This window comes from Miniopterus schreibersii (assembly GCF_964146895.1).
Source record: "Miniopterus schreibersii genome assembly, chromosome: 16".
Classification (NCBI taxonomy): Eukaryota; Metazoa; Chordata; class Mammalia; order Chiroptera; family Miniopteridae; genus Miniopterus; species Miniopterus schreibersii.
The window spans coordinates 37,668,230-37,689,897 of NC_138116.1; the positions used below are offsets into that span (position 1 = coordinate 37,668,230).

Sequence of the window (21,668 nt, forward strand, 5' to 3'; positions counted from 1 at the left end):
TGTAAGAAAAGCTAAAAGAAACACCCATCAATAACAAGGATGGCAGTTTTAAATGAGTTTGGCTTTGAGAATGTAAGCAAATGAGCTAGGTGGATACCCCCGGGCAGAAGTTCTGAACATTTGCTGCCCTTTAGAATCAACTGAGAAGCTCTATAAAAACAGTCGTGCCTGGGCCCCTCTGCCGACCAATTAAATCTAGGTAAGGGGCTCATTCAGATGTGCTGCCAGGACCGAAAATTACAGCTCCGCTCCGCTGCCAGCCCGGGAGCTCCTGGCCACATGTGGCTATTAAAATTCAGGTTAATTAAAATTAAACAAAATTAAAAATTCAATTTCGTAGTTGCACAGGCTACATTTCAAGTGCTCAACAGCCACATGTGGCTAGTAGCTGCCACACTGAACAACGCAGATGATAGAATATTTCCATCTGTGGACCAAAAGGGGGCCACACACTAAACCTGACAAGCTCAGGGGAGGCCTGCATGGTGGCCTTGCAAACTCAGAGACTGAAAGTAACCCCATAGGAAGGCCTGAAACTGAACAACTTTCTAACTAAAAGCGAGTCACGGCGGGTAGTCATGTCCTAGGCTGACAAAGGCCAATCTTTACCTTAACTGAGCCTGTCTGTTGTCTCTTTGCATCTATGATGACATGCCTTTGGAATGTCAGGGTAATTTCTTTCTTTCCGGACCCTCACCACACCAGAGCAGAGACCACAAAACCCCTCATTGTTATTGTTATCATGTTAATTGTTAACGGCTAACTCTCCTGTATCCACAAGTGTAAAAGGAATATGTGTCTATCATTTTACTTCTGATCCAGTCTCAGAGATGTCCCCACTTTGCTTTCTCCCACCTCCCTAACCTGTCACCAGTGGATTTCATGGAACCCCTTGTGCCTCTTCCTCTGATTCTAATGTATAAAACAAGGTGCAAAACTGCCATTCTCTGGAGCCTTTTCTCAACCCGTTGAGATTTTGCCAAATGAACTCATAAAAATCCTCTACAGGTTTAAACGTTTCTTCTGTTGACACATCACTGCAGACAGGTCTGCTTGGCAGGGCTGCCCTTAGGCTTGTTTTTGGAAGCTGATGCAGGCAAGTCGCCCTTAATAAAATGGAAGTGGTTTTCTGAGGGAGTGTGTGTGTGTGTGTGTGTGTGTGTGTGTGTGTGTGTGGTGTTAGGTCCATTTTGGTTCCTGTTTTTTTGCTCAGTTGTCACCCTACAGAGTCGAGAAGCTTCTGGAAGTGTGTCTTGGGAATGTAGAGTGGAGACACCCAGCGGCCCCCGGGCCACCCTTGCCAGGATGGTGGACATATCCCACCAGGAGGACAGGTTAGAAGGTGGCCTGTGCAGGGCCCCCGGTGCTGAGAGGACAGGAGAACCAGCCCCTGCCAGGAAAGCCTTTATTCCCATCAGGCTGAGCCACTGCCCTCTAGTGGTCAACCCTCCTCGGGGACATTGAGCTTCTCCTTCACCCCACAGGCCACCACGGCAAAGAAGAACTCTGGGAAGAAGGTGCGGATGTACACGGCGGCTTTGGGGATGGGGTTAGCCATGAACACCTCCTGCTTCTTCCGTCTCACAGTGCGCATCACCTCCTCTGCCACGTCCACGGGGTGCACCCCATAGGTCAGCTTCCTGGAAAAGACTGAAGAGCCCCGGGAGGGGGCAGGGGTTCAAGCCTCAGCAGGAGCGAGCGGGTCAGACCCCTCCAGGTGCCCAAAGACAGGAGTCACGGGCCACCTCTGCCTTCCACTGACCGTGAGGCCCTGAGCAGACACTTGACCCCTCTGTACCTCAGCTTCCCCATCTGTAAAGAGGGTGCAGCTTCCTGCCCTGTTAACTTCACAGGGTGGTTATGACCCGCAGAGGGAGCCGAGAAAATCAAAGGTGTCGAATGGGTTCCGGGGACGTTGCTGATCATTGCTGCGGAGCTGTGCTTGTCAAGACCTCCCACAACCATGTGCCCACATGTTCCCCTTGGTTCCCTAACGCAGATGGATCCCAGGACAAAGCGCAGCAGCTCCGGTTAGCACAATCTAGCATAATAACAATAAGGTGTGTTTCCAGAACACCTACTATGTGCTGGGTACTGTTCTAAACCCTCTGGGAGCCAGAACCTTCAGTCCTCCCAGTGACTCCATGAGGTGGATAGCACCATCACCCCTCATTTTTTAAAAGGGAAACTGAGGCATGGAGATGAAAGGAATTGGTTGTGCTCAAATGTTTAATATGTGGCAGAGGCAAGTGTCAGATGCAGGCAGCCTGGCACCAACTCACTCCCAGCCTCTACTCTTCCAGGGAAAGGGGGAGCAGGTCATTCTTAAAGACCAAATCCTGGCTATTCCACCTGAGGCCTGAGGACAGGCTGTTTATGGCCAAGGTCACAGAGCCTGTGAGTGGCTGAGCCCAGCTGGGCCCTGGTCTGTGGGTTGCAGGTTAGGGTTCTCTCTACCTGGTGCCTCTAGACTGAAGGTTTGGGGCCCCCTCCTTGCCATTAGGTGGTGCATCCCCCACTCCCGGTGTCATGCTTTAGGAACGCCCCCCCTGCCCAGTGAAATGTCTCCCCTGGAAAAGCTCACATTTACAAATGGAGGCCTCCCAGCTTCCCTGGCCTGGGTGAACGTTGTAGGACCGGATGAAGGTGGGGCTCACAGTGCTGACGACAACGTCATATTCCTCCACTTCGGCCCGGAGGCAGTCGAAGAAGCCCAGCGCGGCGTGCTTGGAGGCGGCGTCTGGGAGAGAGAGCAGCGGTGGGCCAGGGCCGGGCCCTGCTTCCCGGGAGGAGCGTGGAGACAAGCGCCGGGCGCCCGTTCATTCCTCCGCGCTCAGCGGGAGAGGCCCCGGAGCACGTGTAGGTGCGGCAGGGATGCCCCGGGAAGGGGTGGGCAGAGGCAGAGCTGGGGTTGAAGCCAGTTTATCACGTGCCCACTGTGTGGCTTCGGGCAAATGACACTACTTTCTGAGGCTCAGTGTTCTTATCTTTAAAATGGGGATGATATCACCCTTGCCAAGCTGTGAAAATCCAATGGGAACATATCTCTAAAATGCCTGGCCCAAGCTTGAGTTCCCACTCCCCCCCAGGAAGGCTGGGAAATAGGGCAGCTGCTCTGGAAAACGGTCTGGCAGGCAGCGCCTTAGACGGTGAAACAGTTACCATGCGAGCAATGAGAACATACGTCCACACAAAACCTGGTCCGTGAACGCTCACGGCAGCATTCATCATTCATAACGGCCCCAAAGTTGAAACAACCCAAATATCCATCAGCTGATGAGTGGATAAATAAAATGTGGTATGTCCATACCGTGGAATATTATTCAGCCATAAAAAGGAATGAAGCTCTGACACATGCTAGCACAAACCTTGAAACATCATGCCAACTGACAGAAGCTGGTCTCAAAGGGCCTCATATTGTATGATTCCGCTTATGAGAAATGTAAAATCTATAGTGACAATTGGGCTGGGGCTGTGCACCCACATCCGGAGCATGGCCTTCATCCGGCGTGGATCACGCTCGGCCAGGGCATGGCCTGACCGCCTGTGCCATGTGAACTTCTGGGGAGAGGGACCTTACTCTCATGTCTCAGGGCCTCCTATCGTCACCTGCATGCCATAGGTGCTTGAAAATAGGAATGGAGGGGATGAGAGGAAAGCCATTTCATTTCTGCACTGTCCTGTCTCACGTGACCTATGCCTAGTCCTTGACACAACACACTTAATCCTGTAAAACACATGACACAAGACGGAACATTTCTGTCCTGGCGACTTACAAGCTGTCCGGAACGGGATGCCAAGCTTCCCTTGGATGTTACTCACTAACACGATCTGGCCCGTCCTCCGGGAGATCATGTTGGGCAGCAGGACTGGAAAGCAAGGGACAGTGCGTCAAGGTTCCCAATCTGAGACCAAGTCAGGCAGCAGCAGGCGGACCTCCCCGCAGACCCGCCTCCTCCCCGAGCTCCTGTCCCCCTGGCTGCAGGATGAGCAGGGAATGGACACCCAGCCATCATCTGTCCCGTTTTCCTAGGAGTGGGCTGGGCTCAACCTGTGAATCGCTGGGCGGCTTTCCGAGGCCCGCCCACGCGCCTGAGCGACACGATCTCAACAGTGAGGAAGGTAACCCCTTCTCAAGTCTCCTCTCCTGGCCGGTAGGGAGTCTCATGTTGCTCTCGTGTGCCTAACACTGTCTTGCTAATCTTTTCACAAAGAGAGGAAAGGCCTTGGCCCTGTGTCTGCGGAGAATTTGCTACTTTGTTTTGATTTCAGGTTTTCTTCTATTTATGGAGAGAGAAGGGGGTTTTTAATTTATGGTGGTATTATAAAGATTTCCTCTTAAAACATTCATTTAAAACTGAGAAAATTCAGAGGAAAAATACAAAGTAAATAATAGTACAGGTGAAATAATAATATGGCAAAACCCAAAAGATGCAACTTTCTGACCGTTTGAGTTTGAGATGGGCAAACTGAGACCCAGACCGCTGAGCAGATGCGGGTCGTAGGGCCTTAGAGGCCTGGCCTCGAAGCTAAGCCAGTCCTGGCCGGTTCCACCCCACCTTTTGCAATCCTCACTTTGATGTCAGCGAACCCTGAAACCTCAGAGGTTAACTGAAGGACACAGCTTGGCGTGTCCCCAGGGACTGGGCTGAAGGAAACTGTTATTTATCTCTGGGGCACCATTTTAGAAGCTCTGGGAGGCCCACATGGCTCAGTGGTTTTGTGTCGACCTAGGATCCAGGTGATCGGGGTTCGATTCCCAGTCAGGGCACATGCCCAGGTTACAGGCTCAATCCCCATCAAGGGCGTGCAGGAGGCAGCCGATCAATGACTCTCTCATCACTGATGTTTCTCTCTCTCTCCCTCTCTCCCTTCCTTTCTCTCAAATCAATAAAGATATAGTTAAAAATCTATATATTTAGAAACTCTGAGAGATGATCTTTCTGCCCGAAATATTTTTTTGCTTATCTGCCATGGTAGCCATTCTCAGGGAGATCTGGGCTGTAGGGAGGGAAGCTCTACACTCACGCTTTCTGAGCCTCTGCCAGGGACCCCACTCCCTAGGTGGAGAAACCCCCCAGGCTTCTATTCTTCCTCTTGGGGTCCTGCTTTGATAAACTTCTTGTCGGGGAGGGACTTCAACTCTTGGTTCTGTTCCATGTCATCTCCAGCCCCAACCCCCTGGGCTTCAGACCCGCATTTGAACTTGGCAGCGAAAAATCTCCAAGCAGGAGCTGCCGCACTACCCTTGAAAGGGACTCCTGCCTTCCTTGTCTGCTGCAAAGGGATGGGAGTATTCTGGGTGTCCTGTACTGTGGGGATAAACGGTTTTCCTCTTCCTTACTGAGGATAGAAGCTCTACCCTTAAAAAACTGTCATGGTTAGAAGCAGACCCACTGCAAGGCTGATGGGTCAAAATGGATGCAAAACCTGAAGACAATGGTGCAGAGCTAGGGAGTGGGATCGGAGGGAGCCATGGATATAAATAAGAAGAGGGGGGAAAGGGAAGGGCTTGGGGAACGGGCCTCATGGGGGGGGGATATACCAGTAATATACTTCCAAAATCCCTTTCCACTCATCAACATGTACAGTCAGAATGCTGGACGCTTTCACCAAATAAGTAGGGACTTTTCTGAGGGCTGCTGGAGACCTCCTCTGGCATCGGATGACCGTCTGTCTACGTAAAGGAGCCCTCTCCAGCAGCTGGTGGCCCAGAAACCCAGAGGAAGGGCAAACTCACGAGACCTTTGGTCAGTGTGATGGGCCCAAAGTAATTGGCGTCCATGATCTTCCTGTCCAGCTCCAGGGAGATCTTATCGGCGGGCCCCTTCGCCTTCACGCTGGCGTTGTGTATGAGGAGGTCCACGCAGCCGTAGCAGCCCAGGACCTCTCTGGCCACGTCCTGCACGCAGCTGATGTCTGCCAGGTCTAGGAGGACCAGCTTTGGGGTGAATGTCTGCGGAGGCAGGGAGAGAGTCAAGACGCGAGCGGGGACACCTTCCTCTTCAGGCCGAAGAGCTGACTTTTCTAAATTCGGAAATTCAGAGCACATGAAATGACGACCAAACAGTGATGTGGGAAAAGCAGAAATGACCACAGGAGGAAGGAGGGTGATGCGGAATGCACCCTTGGGGACCAGAGCAGCAGCAGTGACAATAAAAATCCAAACATGCAAATATGCCGTCGTGAGTCTGCACTTTGAGCCACGGGGCCGCAGCCGACAAATCCAAGTGAATGTTGCCCTTCACAGCGGAGGCCTTCCTGGCTTACAAGTCACATCTAGCTTTTAAAAAAAATTTCTTCTTTTAATTTTTCAATTACACTTGCTATTCAGTATTATATTAGTTTCAGGTGTACAGCATAGGGCCTAGACACCATATAACTTACAAAGCGATCCCCCGGTAAGTCTAGTACCCACCTGACGCCACACATAGTTGTTACGATATTTTGGACTATATTTTTATGCTGTGGTTTGCATCTCCGTGACTGCTTTGTAATTGCCAATTTGTGCTCCTGAAACCACATCTAGCTTTGTAGACACATTTTTAAAAAAAAGTTTTAAATTAATTTTAGAGAGAGAGGAAGGGAGAGAGACTTTGATGAAAGAGAAACATGTATTGGTTGCTTCCCAAATGCCCCCCACTGGGGATCGAGCCCTCAACCCAGGCATATACCCTGACCAGGAATTGAACTGGCAACCTCTCCGTGCAAGGGAGGGCACTCAGCCAACTGAGTCACACCAGCCAGGGCCCACATTTTGTTTTTGATCAAAATCATGCACTTACCACAAGATTGAAGTACCATCTATGTTCCAGGCATTATGGTCAGTCCTACACACATGCTGCCATCAAGGCTCATTGTTGAGAGGGGTATGGATGGGAAAACTGATGATACCATGTGGTAAATGCAATCTCAGTGTTAATAAACTATAGTCCTGAGATACATCCTTGAAAAGAGGGTTTCCTAGTCAAATTTGTTTGGGAAACATAGACTATTAAGTGTTCTTTTCGGAGATACACAATGCACATTAGCATATCAAAGACTCTGAGAAGTCCTGTGGTAAGGTAATCAACCAGACCAGCTTGGCTTACTCAGTATTTTCCCACCATTGACCTCTGAACTTTGTTTTCGCTCAAGGCCTAATGACATCCCAGGAAACACACCTTGAAGAGTGATGTGTTGTCCTATTTGCTCCATCTTTTCAAAAACCACACTTAGGTCTGAATTATTTTTGGCTATTTCCAAAAACCAAGTTCAACATCAAGGGCAAAGATTTTAAAAAAAATCCTGACAAGAGCTCTGTAGGCAATTTCCTAAACAACTCTCCGGAAATGCTTTGAAAACCGCAGTGGCATTGAAATAAGTGTTCACCTCCCAGGTGACTTCTTAGAAGGGGACTTCATCCCACAAATTTTTTTGAAGAAAATATCTTTTGAGATATTACACCTGTGACATACCCTACCTTCTGGATCCTCTTTGGGTCTGACTTAAACAGAATGGGGGTGGGGGTGGGGAGTCAGTGGCTAGAGAACACATTTTGGCATGGTGAGTGATCAAAATGAGTTGACCCCTTATGACTGGCAGACATGCCTGTATCAAGATTAGCGAGGCCATTGCTTTACACCCCCAAAGTAATCACCAAATTTCAGCCATTTGACCAAAGAGCTGCTCTTTAACAACCCATGAAGGCTAAGGGTGCCTGAGTTACCCAAGCTGACCGCCGAAGGCCTTACCTTGCTGGGGTCGGCCACGCTGATCAAGGCATCATACAGGTTCTCTAGCCTCTCCCAGTTCTTTCCGCACAGCACCAGCCTCGCGCCGCCCGTGTGGAAAACCCGAGCGCACTCTGTGGGAAGAAGGAAGGAGGGCAGGGCACACTGTGTGGATGGAGCCACTGATTCAAGGGTCCAAATAATCTAAAAGTCTTAAGACCACAAAGTCTTTTAGAGGTCATTTCATTCAACCTCCTCCCTGGGCTGGAATTTTTTCTCATTTCTACTCCTGTGAATGGGAGCTCAGGGCGGGGGGCGGGGGGGGGGGCAGCCCCTCATTCATTGGATAGTTCTGATTATTAGGACTTTCTCCCTTAAACTGGACAGAGAGATGACCCTTTCCCAGGAGACCTCCAGGAACAGCCCTAAATAGATCTCACTCCAAGGATATTGGGAACAGCTAATGTATTTTTCAGACCAAATGCACTGGTTTTCTTTGCATTGTCTCTGTAGATAAATCCTCCAGCCAGGGTTCTTTTCATTAAAAAAGTAAACCTGCTTTCTGTCTAATTCCCAGCTCAGCCAATGCAGGACTTTCTCAAAGGGGCAATGGCTGGCAGACACACCGCATTCTTGTGTAGCATAACACCTATATTTAAGGAAAACAAAAGCTGACATATTTTGAGAATTTACTTGTCCCAGGGACTATTAAAAGAGATGTACAAATATTAGCACATTTAATTCTCACAATAACCCTATGGGGTAGTATCTGAGGTTGAGCTCCCTGGAAGCAGAATCAGAGACAGGGATTCGGGTGGCCTGGGTTTACTGAGGGAGTGCTCTTCAGAGAAAATCTACTGTGGAGTTAGGTGATGGGGTAGGTGCCAGGCAAGGATGTGGCCTCAGGTAAAGTCAAGCCTTGGCTGGATCCAAGGAAGGCTCTGGAGTGTAAACCCAGCTGCAGAGCTGTTCTTCCTGGAGGCCAGAGGACCAGCCTTTTATACACCCATGTCGACCAGACACTGGCTCTGTGCTGCCTCCCTCTGGGTGTGGGTGCAAAGGGTGTCTAACTCCTGGGCAAGTCAGTGTCCACCTGGGCAGCCACAGCACCTGGGGAATGGACAAACTGGCCAGGTGTAGGGATCTGGGAAGGGCACCACCACCACCTACTATCCGGGATGGGTACCTGTCACTGTCACATTTTACACCAAGCTGTGGCAGGCCTGGACTGACCCAGATGCTGAGGGATAGCTGGGCAGCACTGGGAGGCTGCAGAGCCTGGGGGCAGCCGCTCAAAGCGATCTATGGTTGTGATATTCTCCGCGAGCTCAGCAGCCTGGTGCAGGCGCAGAGAAGGGAGCCAGACAGTTGGCGGGACAGCACTGTGGGTGGGGCGTTACGGTGGAGACAGCGATTGAGGAGCTGGAGCGTGCAATCTAGGCCAGACAGGAGCAGGAGAGAAGGCAGGAGGGGCCGATAGAGAAGAAAAGTCGAGCCCTGGCCGGTTTGGCTCAGTGGCTAGAGAGTTAGCCGGTGGACTGAAGGGTCCCGGGTTCGATTCTGGCCAAGGGCACGTACCTTAGCTGCAGGCTCGATCCCCGGCCCTGGTTGGGGTGCGTGCTGGAGGCAACCAATCGATGTGTCTCTCTCACATCGATGTTTCTCTCTCTCCCCCCTTCCACTCTGAAAAGCAATGGAAAAATATCCTTGGGTTAGGATTTTAAAAAAAAGAAAAGTCAAGGTCTGTGAAGTGTAGAAACAGGTGTGGTGGGGGTGACTGAGAGCAGGGAGGACGGGAGCTGTGGTTAGTTCTGCTGACTGAGGAAAACCTGAACCAAGAAGTAACTGCGTTGTTCTCCTTTCCCGCCTGCACCCGGCAGGATGGCTCGTGCAAAGAAAGGAGGTGAGAAGAAGGGCCTTCTGCCCTCAAGAGGCCGTGACCAGAACACACCACCCATTCCCAAGCGCACCCGTGGAGTGGGTTTCAAGAAGCGTGTCCCTCAGGCACTCAAAGATCCGGAAATTTACCAAGAAGGAGATGGGACTCCAGATGTTATCATTGCCACCAGGCTCAACACAGCTGTCCGGGCCCAAGGAACAGGGAATGTCCCATATCGTATCCAGGTGCGGTTGTCCAGAAACCGTAATGAGGGTGAGGATTCACCGAACAAGCTCCACACATTGGTCACTTACGTTGTCACCACTTTCAAAAATCTACAAACAGTTAATGCAGGAGAGAACTAGCTGCTGATTATCAAATAAAACTATAAAACTCCAGAAAAACCCCAAACAAACAACAACCTCTGTTAACAATGTCACTTTGGATTATTAGGACCATAGAGAATGGAAGATTTCTCCAAATGCAGGCATTTTATTGAGAAATAGGCATGATGATCCTGGACGGCAAAATTCAATAAAGATGTCAATCCACCTACTGTGAACTTGAGGCAGTAAATCAAGATTCCAACATGTCTTGGAGAGTGACAGAAAGATAGTAAACTTTACTTGGAATAATAAATATGCAAGAAAAGCAAAGGACATTTTGATAAACAATAATGGGGATGGACTAACTCTCATTTATTAAAATGTATTATAAAGCAACAGTGGTTCAAGTATAGATAGAAATATTGATTAAAATAAGCCAAGTATTCCTAATAATTTAGTGTATGATAAAGTTAGTATGCTGAATCAGTGTGAAAACATATTTAAAAAGTGGTATTTGGACTACTGACTATTTGGGAGGGGCAAAATCTAGACACAACATACCAAAATGTATTAAATAATTAAATGTAAAAACAGGACCATAAAAGCACTACAAGGAAGGAGAGATGAATTTATAATCCTGCTTTGGGGAAAGATCTTTTAAGCATGACACTAAAGGGAGGAATCATAACAGAAATGATTTATAGATTTTTACCCTTAAAAGAACTTTCCTTACATCAGAAAACATAAATAAAAATTAAGAGCAAGATAAATTGAGGAACTTGTTTATCATATATATGTCATAAAAGGGTTAATTTATTTGATCTACAAAGAACTCTCATAAAGTAATAGAAAAGATAAAGACCCTAATAAAGAAATTGGCTAGTGAGATGAGTAAGCAATTCATAAGAGGTACAGAGCTAATATGCAGAAGATAAAAGTTCAATGTCAATAACATAGAAATACAGATTAAAACACATCACTAATTTTAATCTATCAGATAATCAAAAACGGAACTGGTAATAGTCACACATTCAGTGCTGGTGGGAGTGTAAACTGCCAAAATCTTTTAGAAGAAAAATTTGACCGAATTCTTAAAAGTAAGTATGGACTTTGACCCAATTATTTCACTTGTGGGCATTTATTCTAAGAAGATAATTTAGAATTACTGCGTATGTCTCGGTACCATAAAAAGAGTAAAGAATTGGAGGTGATTGCAAATATCCAATATTACAGGAGATTGGTTAAAGAAATGAAGGTAAATCTATGTCAGATATTTGAAGCCTTTATGACTGATACTGCAAAAATGGGTTACTGCAATGAAAAGAAGTTCATGATATAGGAACTAAAAAAAAAAGATTCAAAACAGTGTCCAATACAACTCCATACACTTGACTTTGTATATGTGTATAACTGGATGTTAAATTGAACATATGCATATGTAACAGGATTTTAAATTGGAAGTTTGACTGAGACAAATAGATATAAAATTCCAAAGTTAAATGCAGTTTTTCAAAGGAATCAACTAAAGGTCTGTTTCATAGAGCTATTTATCCCAAAATAGGACACAAATGGACCAAGAAAGAAGAGGGGGGGGACTTTGAAAGAGGAAGTTTGGGAGAAAGAACTGTCGTGTGAGCATTTGCCCATGTTCTCCACCCTAGAGAGAAGGGTGCCAGTGGGACGTCTAAACGGCCTGCTGGGAGTCCCCTGCAGCTGGGAGTCCCGACTATGCCTGAGTCACACCTGAGAAATCTATTGGGAGAGACCACGGGCCCTCTCCCGGAGCTGAGGGGAGGAGGGCTGTGGCTGTCCCACAGGCCCGTTTGTATTGAAGATGCCACCACATGGCCACAGTGGACCAGAGGTAGGGCGTGGATTGGCTGGGAGCTCTTTTGAACTCTGCCCAAGGGGACCTCTCAGAAGGGCAGTGGGCTCTGAAACAGAGGGCCTGGGAAGAGTGGACCCTCGAAAACTGGAGCTGAGCCGAGACTGAGCAAGTCGAGCTCACCCCCTTCACGGAAAGGGCAAACGAATGTTCCCAGGAGCCCCTCTGCTGGATGCAAAAAAAAAAATGCCATGAGAGACAGAATCAGACTTGGCCTCAGACACGTACTAGGCGAGGAGCTTGAGGCCATCTCAGAAGACCGTCAGGCAGGCAGACTGACTTCCCACCCTCCTCTGCCTCCTCCCTCCCTCCCCCCAGAGGGTCAGAAGGAGCAGCGGCTGGCAGGGAACCTACCCTCCAGGGAGGGGCGGAGGGCGCAGAGTTCAACTTCAATGAGAATTGGCACATTTACTGGTGTATTGGACGGGGCATCCCAGTTTCTGAGTCACAGTTATGGCCACAGGGTTTTGCATAATCTAATAGTATCAGAAAAGTCATGGGACTACCTGATTTAAAAAAAAACCAAGATGCAGAGGAGGTAATGGCCCCTGCAGGTCTCACCACAGCCCCGATTCCGCTGGTTACACCTCTGAGCATCATAAAGGAGCAGAAAGAAAACAGGAGGAGTGAGTGTTCCTGAGTGGGTGCCGTTCTAGGCGTGTTTTATGTTCTTTTTACTTAAAAATTCTTTCATATATATGGTCTTTATAGTAACAGAATTCGTTTGGAGGGAGGAAGCCTTTTGCTGCTCAGCTGTAATTCTGAGCGGCAGCCACAGTGGGTGTGGGGCAGTCATGCTGGTCAGTCACGTTGGTTGGGGTTTTAGAGACCAGAGAAGCGAGGTTCAGTGACAGGAAATGATTACCCAGAGTCACAGCTGGTCAGTGGTGAAGCCAGGACGTCAACCCAAGCAGCGACATTTTCCACACCAGGCTGCCTCTCGGCCGGTGCCCGCCGCTGAGAAAGGAACATGCTGGGGGTGGGGGTTGTCATCGCCCATTCTCCCACCCCCTCTCGTAAGATGGGCACGTACTCACAGGCTGGGCGCTGGGGCAGATGAGAAGTCTGTGGCCAAGAGCCGGACCAAACCTGTGGCCTTGGCCTCCTCAGCAGAGGAGACAGGAGTGTCCTCGACCACCACCCCATTTCCCCTCTTCTCTGCTAATACCGTCCTTTCCCGGGTGCACCCGGGAGACGGAGCCCAGGGGTGCAGCCATGCTCTGGTCCAGCAAACCCCAAAGGCATGCTCCCAAATACACGGTGCGCCGTTCTTGCTAAGGCGTAATGTGTACCGGGGGGTTCTTACTTCTATTTGTTTTGGGTTCGCTCAGTACAGGCTTTTCCTTTTCCATGCACCAAACACAAATGGAGCCCTCAAATCTAAGAAGCCATTGACTGTAAGGCACTTCCTGACATCGGAGAGGTTAAAATGCCAAGAGGTGGCCTGTGAATATTGTCAAGGGCTGTTGATTGAAAGACAATCAGCTGACTTCAGAAATGTTTGAAGGTGAATCAGTGTGTGTCTCAGAGGTGATGAAACAGGCAGGGCTGTGCTCTCTGAAGCGCGGTAGGGATTTTGCGAGTTACTCTTGCTGCAGAGACAGCGGGGACAAGTTGACTCGATTCTTGACTTGGCTGAGTGGTGTGAGCTTGGGTGAGGGTTAGATGTCCTGATCTTTGGCTACTTGATCTCTCTAGTAAACAGCTTGGCGCTGGGCTCCTTGCTGCTCCCACGGGTTTGGTCATGTTCCATGGACCAGGGCTGTGCTGTGGGCTGTGCACAGCCTGTGCCGTCTGCTCAGTGCCGCTCACTTTTCTCTTGCCTTGGGCCTGAGAAATGGAGCGGTTTGCACCTAGCATCGTTGTGGTCAGCAGCATGCTCTGGCCAGGTGTTTATTTAAGGTCACACACACCCAGTTACTTCTAAATACTTGGACTTAATTTTTCTACTTTGTGTTCCTTTCCAGGGTGGGTCCATAGCGTACAGTAAAGAAAGTGGTGACAATAGTGGTGACAGGACTAGACCATAAACCTGCGAAAATGCCATTTTGCCCCCGAGATATATTCCCTGGGTACCTGGTCTGTCCAGTGTGAGATTGAGACTTAATGAGACTTGAAAATAAATAGTAAGACTACTAAAACAAACACACAGCTCTCAGCAATAGCTAGAACAGTAACCTGTCTAGTAGGAAAGAAACAGAAGAACTGAACAGCTTCCTCACCAGCAAGAGCTAATGGACATTGCGGAACACTCTGCCCCGAAGCCCCAGGATGCACACTCACTCCAGCACCCACGGGCCATTCATCCAGACTGGTCACATCCTGGGCCATAAAACACACTCGACAAATTTAAAAGAATTGAAATCATGCAGAGCCTCTTCTCTGACCATATTGGAATCTAGTTAGAAACCAATAAAACAAATATATAACAGCATACTTATCCAAATGAGTGCCTCTGCTCATCAGATGGCCAATTTTAGAGGCTATTTATTAAGTAAACTTTTTTGGGAGGTATTTACTATATGCCAAGCTTTGAGCTAGGCGGTGGGGACACCACAGGTGAACAAAACAGTCTCCAGCATAGGGGTCCTTGTGTCTACAGACCAACCGGGAAGCACACGGGGCCAGCACAGTGAGAGGGGCACCAGTGTAGTGAGGCCAGCTCCTCAGGGACCTCAAGGTGTCAGGAAGGCTTCATGATGAAGGGGCCTCGTGTGGCAGCTGGTCTGATGCTAGATGGGCTTTTCCACTCAAAGAACATGGTTTCCCCAAAGACTTTGACTCCGAGTGTCTATAAGTGGCTGTCTCGGCTCCAACTCCCCAGGACAACTGCTGCTTCCTGTTCTTGTGTCTGGTCTGGTTGACAGATGTGTGTGCCCTGCTTTGTCCCTGTGGAAGATGGGGTTCGCGTTCCCCTCCCCTTTGAGTCCTGAGTATAATGGTCTAGGATATCTTCTTTGGGAACTGCTTCTGGGACCCACACAGGGGCTACACAGAGAACCTAGAGTATCTGCCTTGTGCTTAAAAAAAAATACATGGTGAACCCAAGCCTGTCACCCACTGAAATGGAGCCCATCACGGAAGCAGGCAGACTGGCCCCCACTGGGACGCCCAGGGGAGTGAGGCTCTGAGAGAATTCCCAGCAGGAGGTTGTAAATGTTCTCACGAGGGGCACAGTGGGGTTAGACACCCAGCCCCCAGAGGGACTCTGGAAGGGGCAGTGCTGGCCTCAGCACTCAGGATGCAGTGAACTTAGTGGACACGAGTTAAGTGACCTATGGGTGTTTAGCAGGGTGTGCTCTACATTTGATTAAAAATAACAAAACAACAGCAAAAATTACACCCTAACTATGTAACACATGGGGCTGCACTGTCATGGTTAGGAAGGACAGTCAGAATCTTACAAACCCAAGGACACCGTGTCACAGGTGTCACCAGGGAAAGGGCCACCCAAGACCATCTAATGTAGGGGCTGCAAACATAAAGGCCTTTACGGCCAGGAGGTAATGTGGCTGAGAGAGTTGGGTTCAGTGCGGTGCGTAGGGATCGCGGGGGTGCGGCACACGGGAGCCTCCCCGCACGGTCATCATTCTACCATTGCTCACACCTGCGTGGTACCCACCACCGCTCCGGCCGCTGCTCTAAGGGCTCCCCATCCAGGAATTCATTTATTCCTCACAACAATATTATGAGGTGGAGATTACTAGCGCCCTCACTTACGGATGAGAAATCCAATGCAGAGAAGTGAGACCGCCAGCTAGAAAGTGGTAGAGCCAGGAACTGAACTCGGCTCCCAAGTCTGGGTTTATAACCGGCACACTGCCCAGCTAAGGGCTTTGCATTTCAAAAATTTCTGGAGACTCTATGAGCACAAAACAAGTCACACCTGCAGATTGTGAGGTCTTTGAGTTTGCAGCTCCAGATATTTCAGTGCCCTCATCTCACAGGCAAGGAAGCTGCGGCCTCCAGAAGAGATTTGCACAATGTGTGACTTGCTGGTTAATGACACACTAGGAGAGAACACAGCCCTGACCCCGCCCGGCTAGCAGGCTTGCCCGCACCCCACCCTGGGGCTGCTTGTCCCTCAGGGCAGGAGGGGGTACAGTGGGGGTGACACCAGCTTACCCTTGCCCAGCCCTGAGATGGCATCGGTGATCACCACCACCTTGTTCTGCACGGCTGACTTTGACCACAGCCTGGACACCTCTTGGTAGATGAAGAGAAGGCCGCTGATTCCCAGGAGCAGCAAGGGCAGGATGAGCACAGCTGTCACCCCCATCTTGTTCTGGCGGAAATGGCGAAAGGAACTGGCTTTGCAAAGGGCCTCTGATCACGACGCTGGGGCCGGGGAAGCCCAAGGCTGCAGGGTGCAGCCACTCATGCACCAAGCCCTGCGTGTCCTCTCCAGGGAGCTGGGCTCTATGCAAGCCCCAGGGCAGATTCCGAGCTGAACACCCTGCTAATCCCCAAATGTTCCATAAAGAGGAAATTACTCACGGAGTCTCTGAAAGCAAAGTGAATCCAGGGGCTTGCCCTCCCGAAGGTTAATTATAAATTTAATTAAAATGAGTCTGCATTTTTGGAAGGAAATCCATGTGTTAAGGCCACTTGCTTGGGCCCTAATGGCTATTTATAGCTCTCAGTGCACTGAAGGGCTTTTCAGGGTAAATATAGTGTCTGTTCTGATATTGGGGACACATGCTGGCCGGCTCTGATTTCAGAGCTCTTGCCAGGGCTTTTACAGCTCTCTGGCTGCCTGACTGAGAGGCTTCCTCTGCAGTTTGAGGCTGGGTATTAGGGATCAGGACCTGGGATTCCAGCACAAGCATCCTTGCCCTCACTTCCTGTGACCCTCCTATCAGGTAGCTTCCAGGTGACTCAGGCAGGCTGGGCAGTGAGCCATGGGGCTTCTATTCTGGTTGGGGCTGAGAAGCATAGAAAAACAGAATGGAGCCTGTTGTACAATAAACCACCCGGAGGGGTGAATGAACTGTTAGAAAGCACAGTTTGGGTGTGTTTCTCATTAGTCACGGTAATCCAGCTCCCTGAGGCTTAGCTCCCTCATCTGTGAAATGGGCATAGCAGTATTGTCTTGCAGGACTGTTGGGAGGAAAAATAAGAAACTGCCTATCAACCTGGAATAGACCCTGTCTGACAAGAAGACAACTATTGTTATCTTTAATGATTAAGAATATTAGGAACTTATCCCAAATGTTAAATATTTTTTTAAATTAAATTTATTGGGATAACATTGGTTAATAGGATCATATAGGTTTCAGGTGCAGATTTCTATGATACGTGATCTGTATATTGTACTGTGTGCCAACCAACCAAAGTCAAATTATCTCCCGTCACCATATATTAGGCCTCTCTTCAACCCCCACCCCCTTCCCTCTGGCCACCGCCACACTGCTGTTTGTGTCGGCGAGTTTCAGTTTCATATCCCACATATGAGTGAAAGCAGATGGTTCTTAGCTTTTTCTGGCTGGCTTCTTTCACTTAGCATAATGTCCTCAAGGTCCATCCGTGTTGTCGCTAATGGCAGTATCTCGTCCTTTCTTATGGCTGAGTAGTAGTCCATTGTGTACATGTATCCAGCCCCCTATCGCAGGGCACTTGGGCTGTCTCCACGTTTTGGCCGCCGTGAATAATGCTGCACTCAACATAGGGGTGCATATATCTTTGTGAATATATGTTTTCGAGTTTCTCGGGTATATACCCAGGAGAGGGGTTGCTGGGTCAAAGGGAAGCCAGAAGGATTAAAAATGGGGAGATTTAAATAGTTAATCTCCAATTCAAGTACTAACACCATTAAACCCAGAAGGCCTACCGTAGTGACATTCTAATTTGCGTGGTGAGGACAGTTGGGCTGACCAAGAAGTGGGCCAAGGAGCGGTGCGGGGGTGGGGAAGGGAGGCGAGAAGATGCATTTCTTCCTTGGAAATTAAGACTGACCAGGAACATTAAAAAACCAGCAACTTTTTATTGACTGCAATCTCCTAGAAATGTGTACATATCCTAAGTGTGACACTTCCTGAATCTTCGTAAACTGAACACGTCCCTGTAATCAGCACCCAGATCAAGAAACAGCGCGTTGGCAACATGTCCCGCCACATCTCTCCCAGCCGTAAGGGTAACTGCTTCCTAACATTTAAAGGCCTCTGTTGGTCTTACCTGTGCTTGAAAACATTCCTTATATTTAAATAGATCACAAGTTCTTTCTATTTTGCTGAGCATTACACTCGTGAGATGCATCCATTATTGTCGTGTGAAGTTGGTGATCTTTCATTTCACTGTGTGAAGACACCTCACATTTTTTATTTATTCCTGGGAGCGGGCACTCGGCTGGTTTGCCGTATGGCACTGTTACAGATAGTGCTGCTGCAGACACACATGGCTTTTGGTGACATGAGCACTGTTTGAATGCGAACGTATTAGGCCTTTTGGATGACAGAATAAGGAATTTTGGCTCTGATGACCTTCACGTCTGAAGACATTGGCTGCAAAAAGGAAACTGAAGAGGTAAATGTGAAGTCTACCCACTGTCTTAGTGTCAGGATTCCTTGAGCTAAGTCCTGGTATGTCACTCCACACCCACAGGCAGGGAGGGAGGTATTTTAAATTCACTGAAATTACGAATTAGAAAACTTCTGAAGAGCATTATTTTGGAGGAACAGCTTACATTGGGAGCCTTAAAATATTATTAATATTATAATGTCTCCATGCCAAGGTTGGTTTTATTAATATTGTGCAAATGTGGCCACTGCTGTGATTGATACTTTACAAGTCCTTTGTTTGAAGATCAGCCCCCAGAGGTACAAGATCCTTTGTAAAAGAGGCTGTATCTGGGTCTGCTCTGGTGTTGACGGCAGGCCTCTGTTTAAGTAGATTCAGCTGATGACAGTCACCCACCCACGTGTCCTAACAGCTCAGCCACCACTTCCACACAGTCATGCAGCCTTCTAGGTGCAGTCTTCTATGCTGCTGAAAACAGTGAATCACTGGACAGTATTCCACCTAAGAATAGTAAACATCCCAGATTTCAGCTTAATGCTTCCAGGAGATGACTCAAGCTGTCCATACATATCGTTCAGATTCTTTAATTTATTTTTCAACCATTATTGTTGCACAGCTATTATGAGCTGGGCAGTGTTCAAAGTCTGAGGACCACAGCTGTGAATGAAATAAAGGTAGGTTTTTAACCTTTTGCGTTGGGAAGTGGATAATAAATCCACAAGTAAATAATTGCAGTGTGTCAGAAGGTGATAAGTCCTGCAAGAGCAAAACAAAATCAGGAGAGCAGTTGTGTCCAGGCAGGAAACAAAATCACCCTGGACCACTCAAGTGGAGAGACTTTAATGGAAGATCCTTACAGGGCTATGGAAGGGTTAAAGAAACACACAAGGGCTGAGAGGCACCCAGGGGCCAGCAACAAGGGATGGAGAAAGAGTTACTGTAGCCCAGTGAGAGGTGGAGCTTGGGGGGTGGGCATCCAGCAGGTTCTATAGTCATGAGGAGTCATAGCTACTGCCAGTGATAAAGGGCCAAAGCACGAGGACACACCTTGACGCCTCTTTCTCCAGCCTCTGATGCCATGGCCACATTAAGCAAACATGGGGCAGGCTGGGAAGATAGGCCAACCAACAGTAACTGCCTGGGTAACTTGCCGACCTGATGAGTAAGAGCTCCTGTGTGATGATTACTCCCTGGAGAACATTCTCACAGTTCCAAATATGTTCAACTCGGTGTCATTACAAGAGGAATGTTCATACACCCATTCCCCCAATTTTCTTGTCACCAATTTTTTCCCCATTGTCTCTGACCTATTGGCCAACGCGTTAGCCAACCGCTGATAGGTATGAGTAGATCTGTACCTCAGGCCATCTTCCTTCCAAAGAAAGCAGACAATAGTTATTGTTCAAAGTTCTGTGCATAGAAGGTTTTCCTTCTCCACTGTGTGTCAGAGCCACCCTTGATGGGACAGTCCACCTCTAGCTGATGCCAGTATATCAGGTTCATCTGCAAACCAGTCCCACCTTTTCCCTTTAACAGGGAGCAAAGGCAGCCAGTCGGCACAGGTAGGTATCACGGCGTGTTAAGGCAATGCTCTAGTGCCTTTCCACCTGCTTAGGTCCAAGATCAGACCTCTCTACCTGAGGCCACCCCTGCAGGGCTGATAGCTGGCTGTCTGCTGACTGCACTACCGGCATCCAGGGCAACAAGTCCCTTGTTGAAGAGGAGTCGGGGTGGCGCATCACAGTGTCTATCATAGGAGAGGGGCGGAGGCAAACGGAGAATAAGTCACTCTCAGAGGTGACCAGAGGAAGTCTTGGTGAAAGAGGGCATTTGAACAGATGCCTGAAGGAAGTGATGAGGTTATATGGGGGCAGAGTGGGTTTGATATTTTCAAGGGGCAGCAAAGAGGCCAGTGCACTGTTGCACAGTGACAAGGGAAGGGCGAGTAATAGAGAAGGTTAGAGAGGGCATTGAGGGTTTACATGGACTACAGGACATGGTTATAACTTTGGCATTTGCTTAAAATGAGATGGTGATCCTCAAAGAGGTCTGAGGAAAGGAAAGACATGATTTAACTTTAATTTATATGTATGGTACCGGAATAGATTGTAATGGGACAAGGACTGAAGTAGGGAGACGAGACGGGGACCTTTGCAACAGTAGCTCAGGTGAGCGGTGAGGATGGCTTTGATTTGGCTTCACTGGGTAGCATCTAAGGTGGTCTGAGGTGCCGGGGTTTAGACATATTTTGAAGGTACAGCAGACAGGATTTGCTCACAGGTTGGATAGAGGGAAATAAAGGAAAGAGAGGAATAAAATTTACTCCTGGATTTTTGGCTCAAGCAACTAACAGGATAGAGTCCCTTATTTTTTAATTATTATTATTATTATTATTTGAGAGGAGAAAGGCTACAGGAGGCAAACATTGGGAGTGGGTGGGTGCATTAGGAGTTTGGTTTGGTCTGTATTAATTTTGAAATCCCTGTCAAACCTAAGCAAAGGTGTTGAGTAGAAAGTTTGGTCTGCCAGTCTGGAGGTAGGTCCAAGAGAGAGGTCTAGGCTCAGGATGCACTTTTGGGAATTATCACAGGTGGGTGGTATCGATGGACATGCAATGAGATAAGGTCACCTAAGAGATGAGTGTGGGCAGGGGATATCTGAGGACTGAGCCCTTTGCACTCTAATATTGAGAGGTTGGGGACTTGAAGAGGAATCACTAAAGAGACCGAAAAGGTGTGGCCAGTGTGGTGGCGGAGACACTAGAGAGCAGTGTCCTGGGGTCAAATGAAGATAGTCTTTTAAGAAGAGAGATGACCTTTTGTGTTTGATGCTGCTGATTGGTCAAGTAAGACAAAGTCTGAGAAGTGACCTCAGCTTTAGGGATGTAGAGTCACTGGTGCTGTCGACAGGACTGTCTGTGAAGGTTCTCCTGAGTTTTCAGTTCTCCGTCAGCCTTACTGTCAGTGGTTCCGTAATGAGCCAGCCCTGCAAGGTGGTTCACGATTCACCCAAACTCCCTATACCTTACTCTTTGAAAGCACAGTCTTCTGCACACCTTTTATGGCCTCACCAAGTCTGAAAGATGCTCAGACTAAAGAGCCACAAGCCTGCAAGATCCTCAGAGCTTGGTTGGGTAACATTAGGCAGCTTCAACTTTGACCCATGACCCTAGCGATGGGGAAGAGACAACACAGGGCAGAGGGTCCTCTGGCGTGGAATTATGTTTGCACTCACAGTTCTCAGGGAAGTTTTAGGTGTCCCAGTGAAAAGTCAGATCCGCTAAGCTGGTGGGGGTTTCCTTTTCTTTCAACTTAATTGCCACAGACAGGAGATGTTCCAACCCAAACACA

General features: G+C 48.5%; 1 protein-coding gene across 1 annotated transcript; it reads right to left on the reverse strand.

Moving 5' to 3' along the window:
* Positions 1–739: 739 nt before the first annotated feature.
* Positions 740–16,451, reverse strand: DHRS7C (dehydrogenase/reductase 7C). The gene is made up of 7 exons (XM_081161967.1): positions 16,300–16,451; positions 15,928–16,087; positions 7,734–7,846; positions 5,746–5,956; positions 3,777–3,869; positions 2,585–2,740; positions 740–1,650 (listed from the first exon to the last, which is right to left on the reverse strand). The coding sequence occupies exons 2-7, from the start codon at positions 16,079–16,081 to the stop codon at positions 1,442–1,444; spliced, it is 936 nt and encodes a 311-aa protein (XP_081018093.1). The 5' UTR covers positions 16,082–16,087; positions 16,300–16,451; the 3' UTR covers positions 740–1,441.
* Between the last annotated feature and the right edge of the window lie 5,217 nt (positions 16,452–21,668).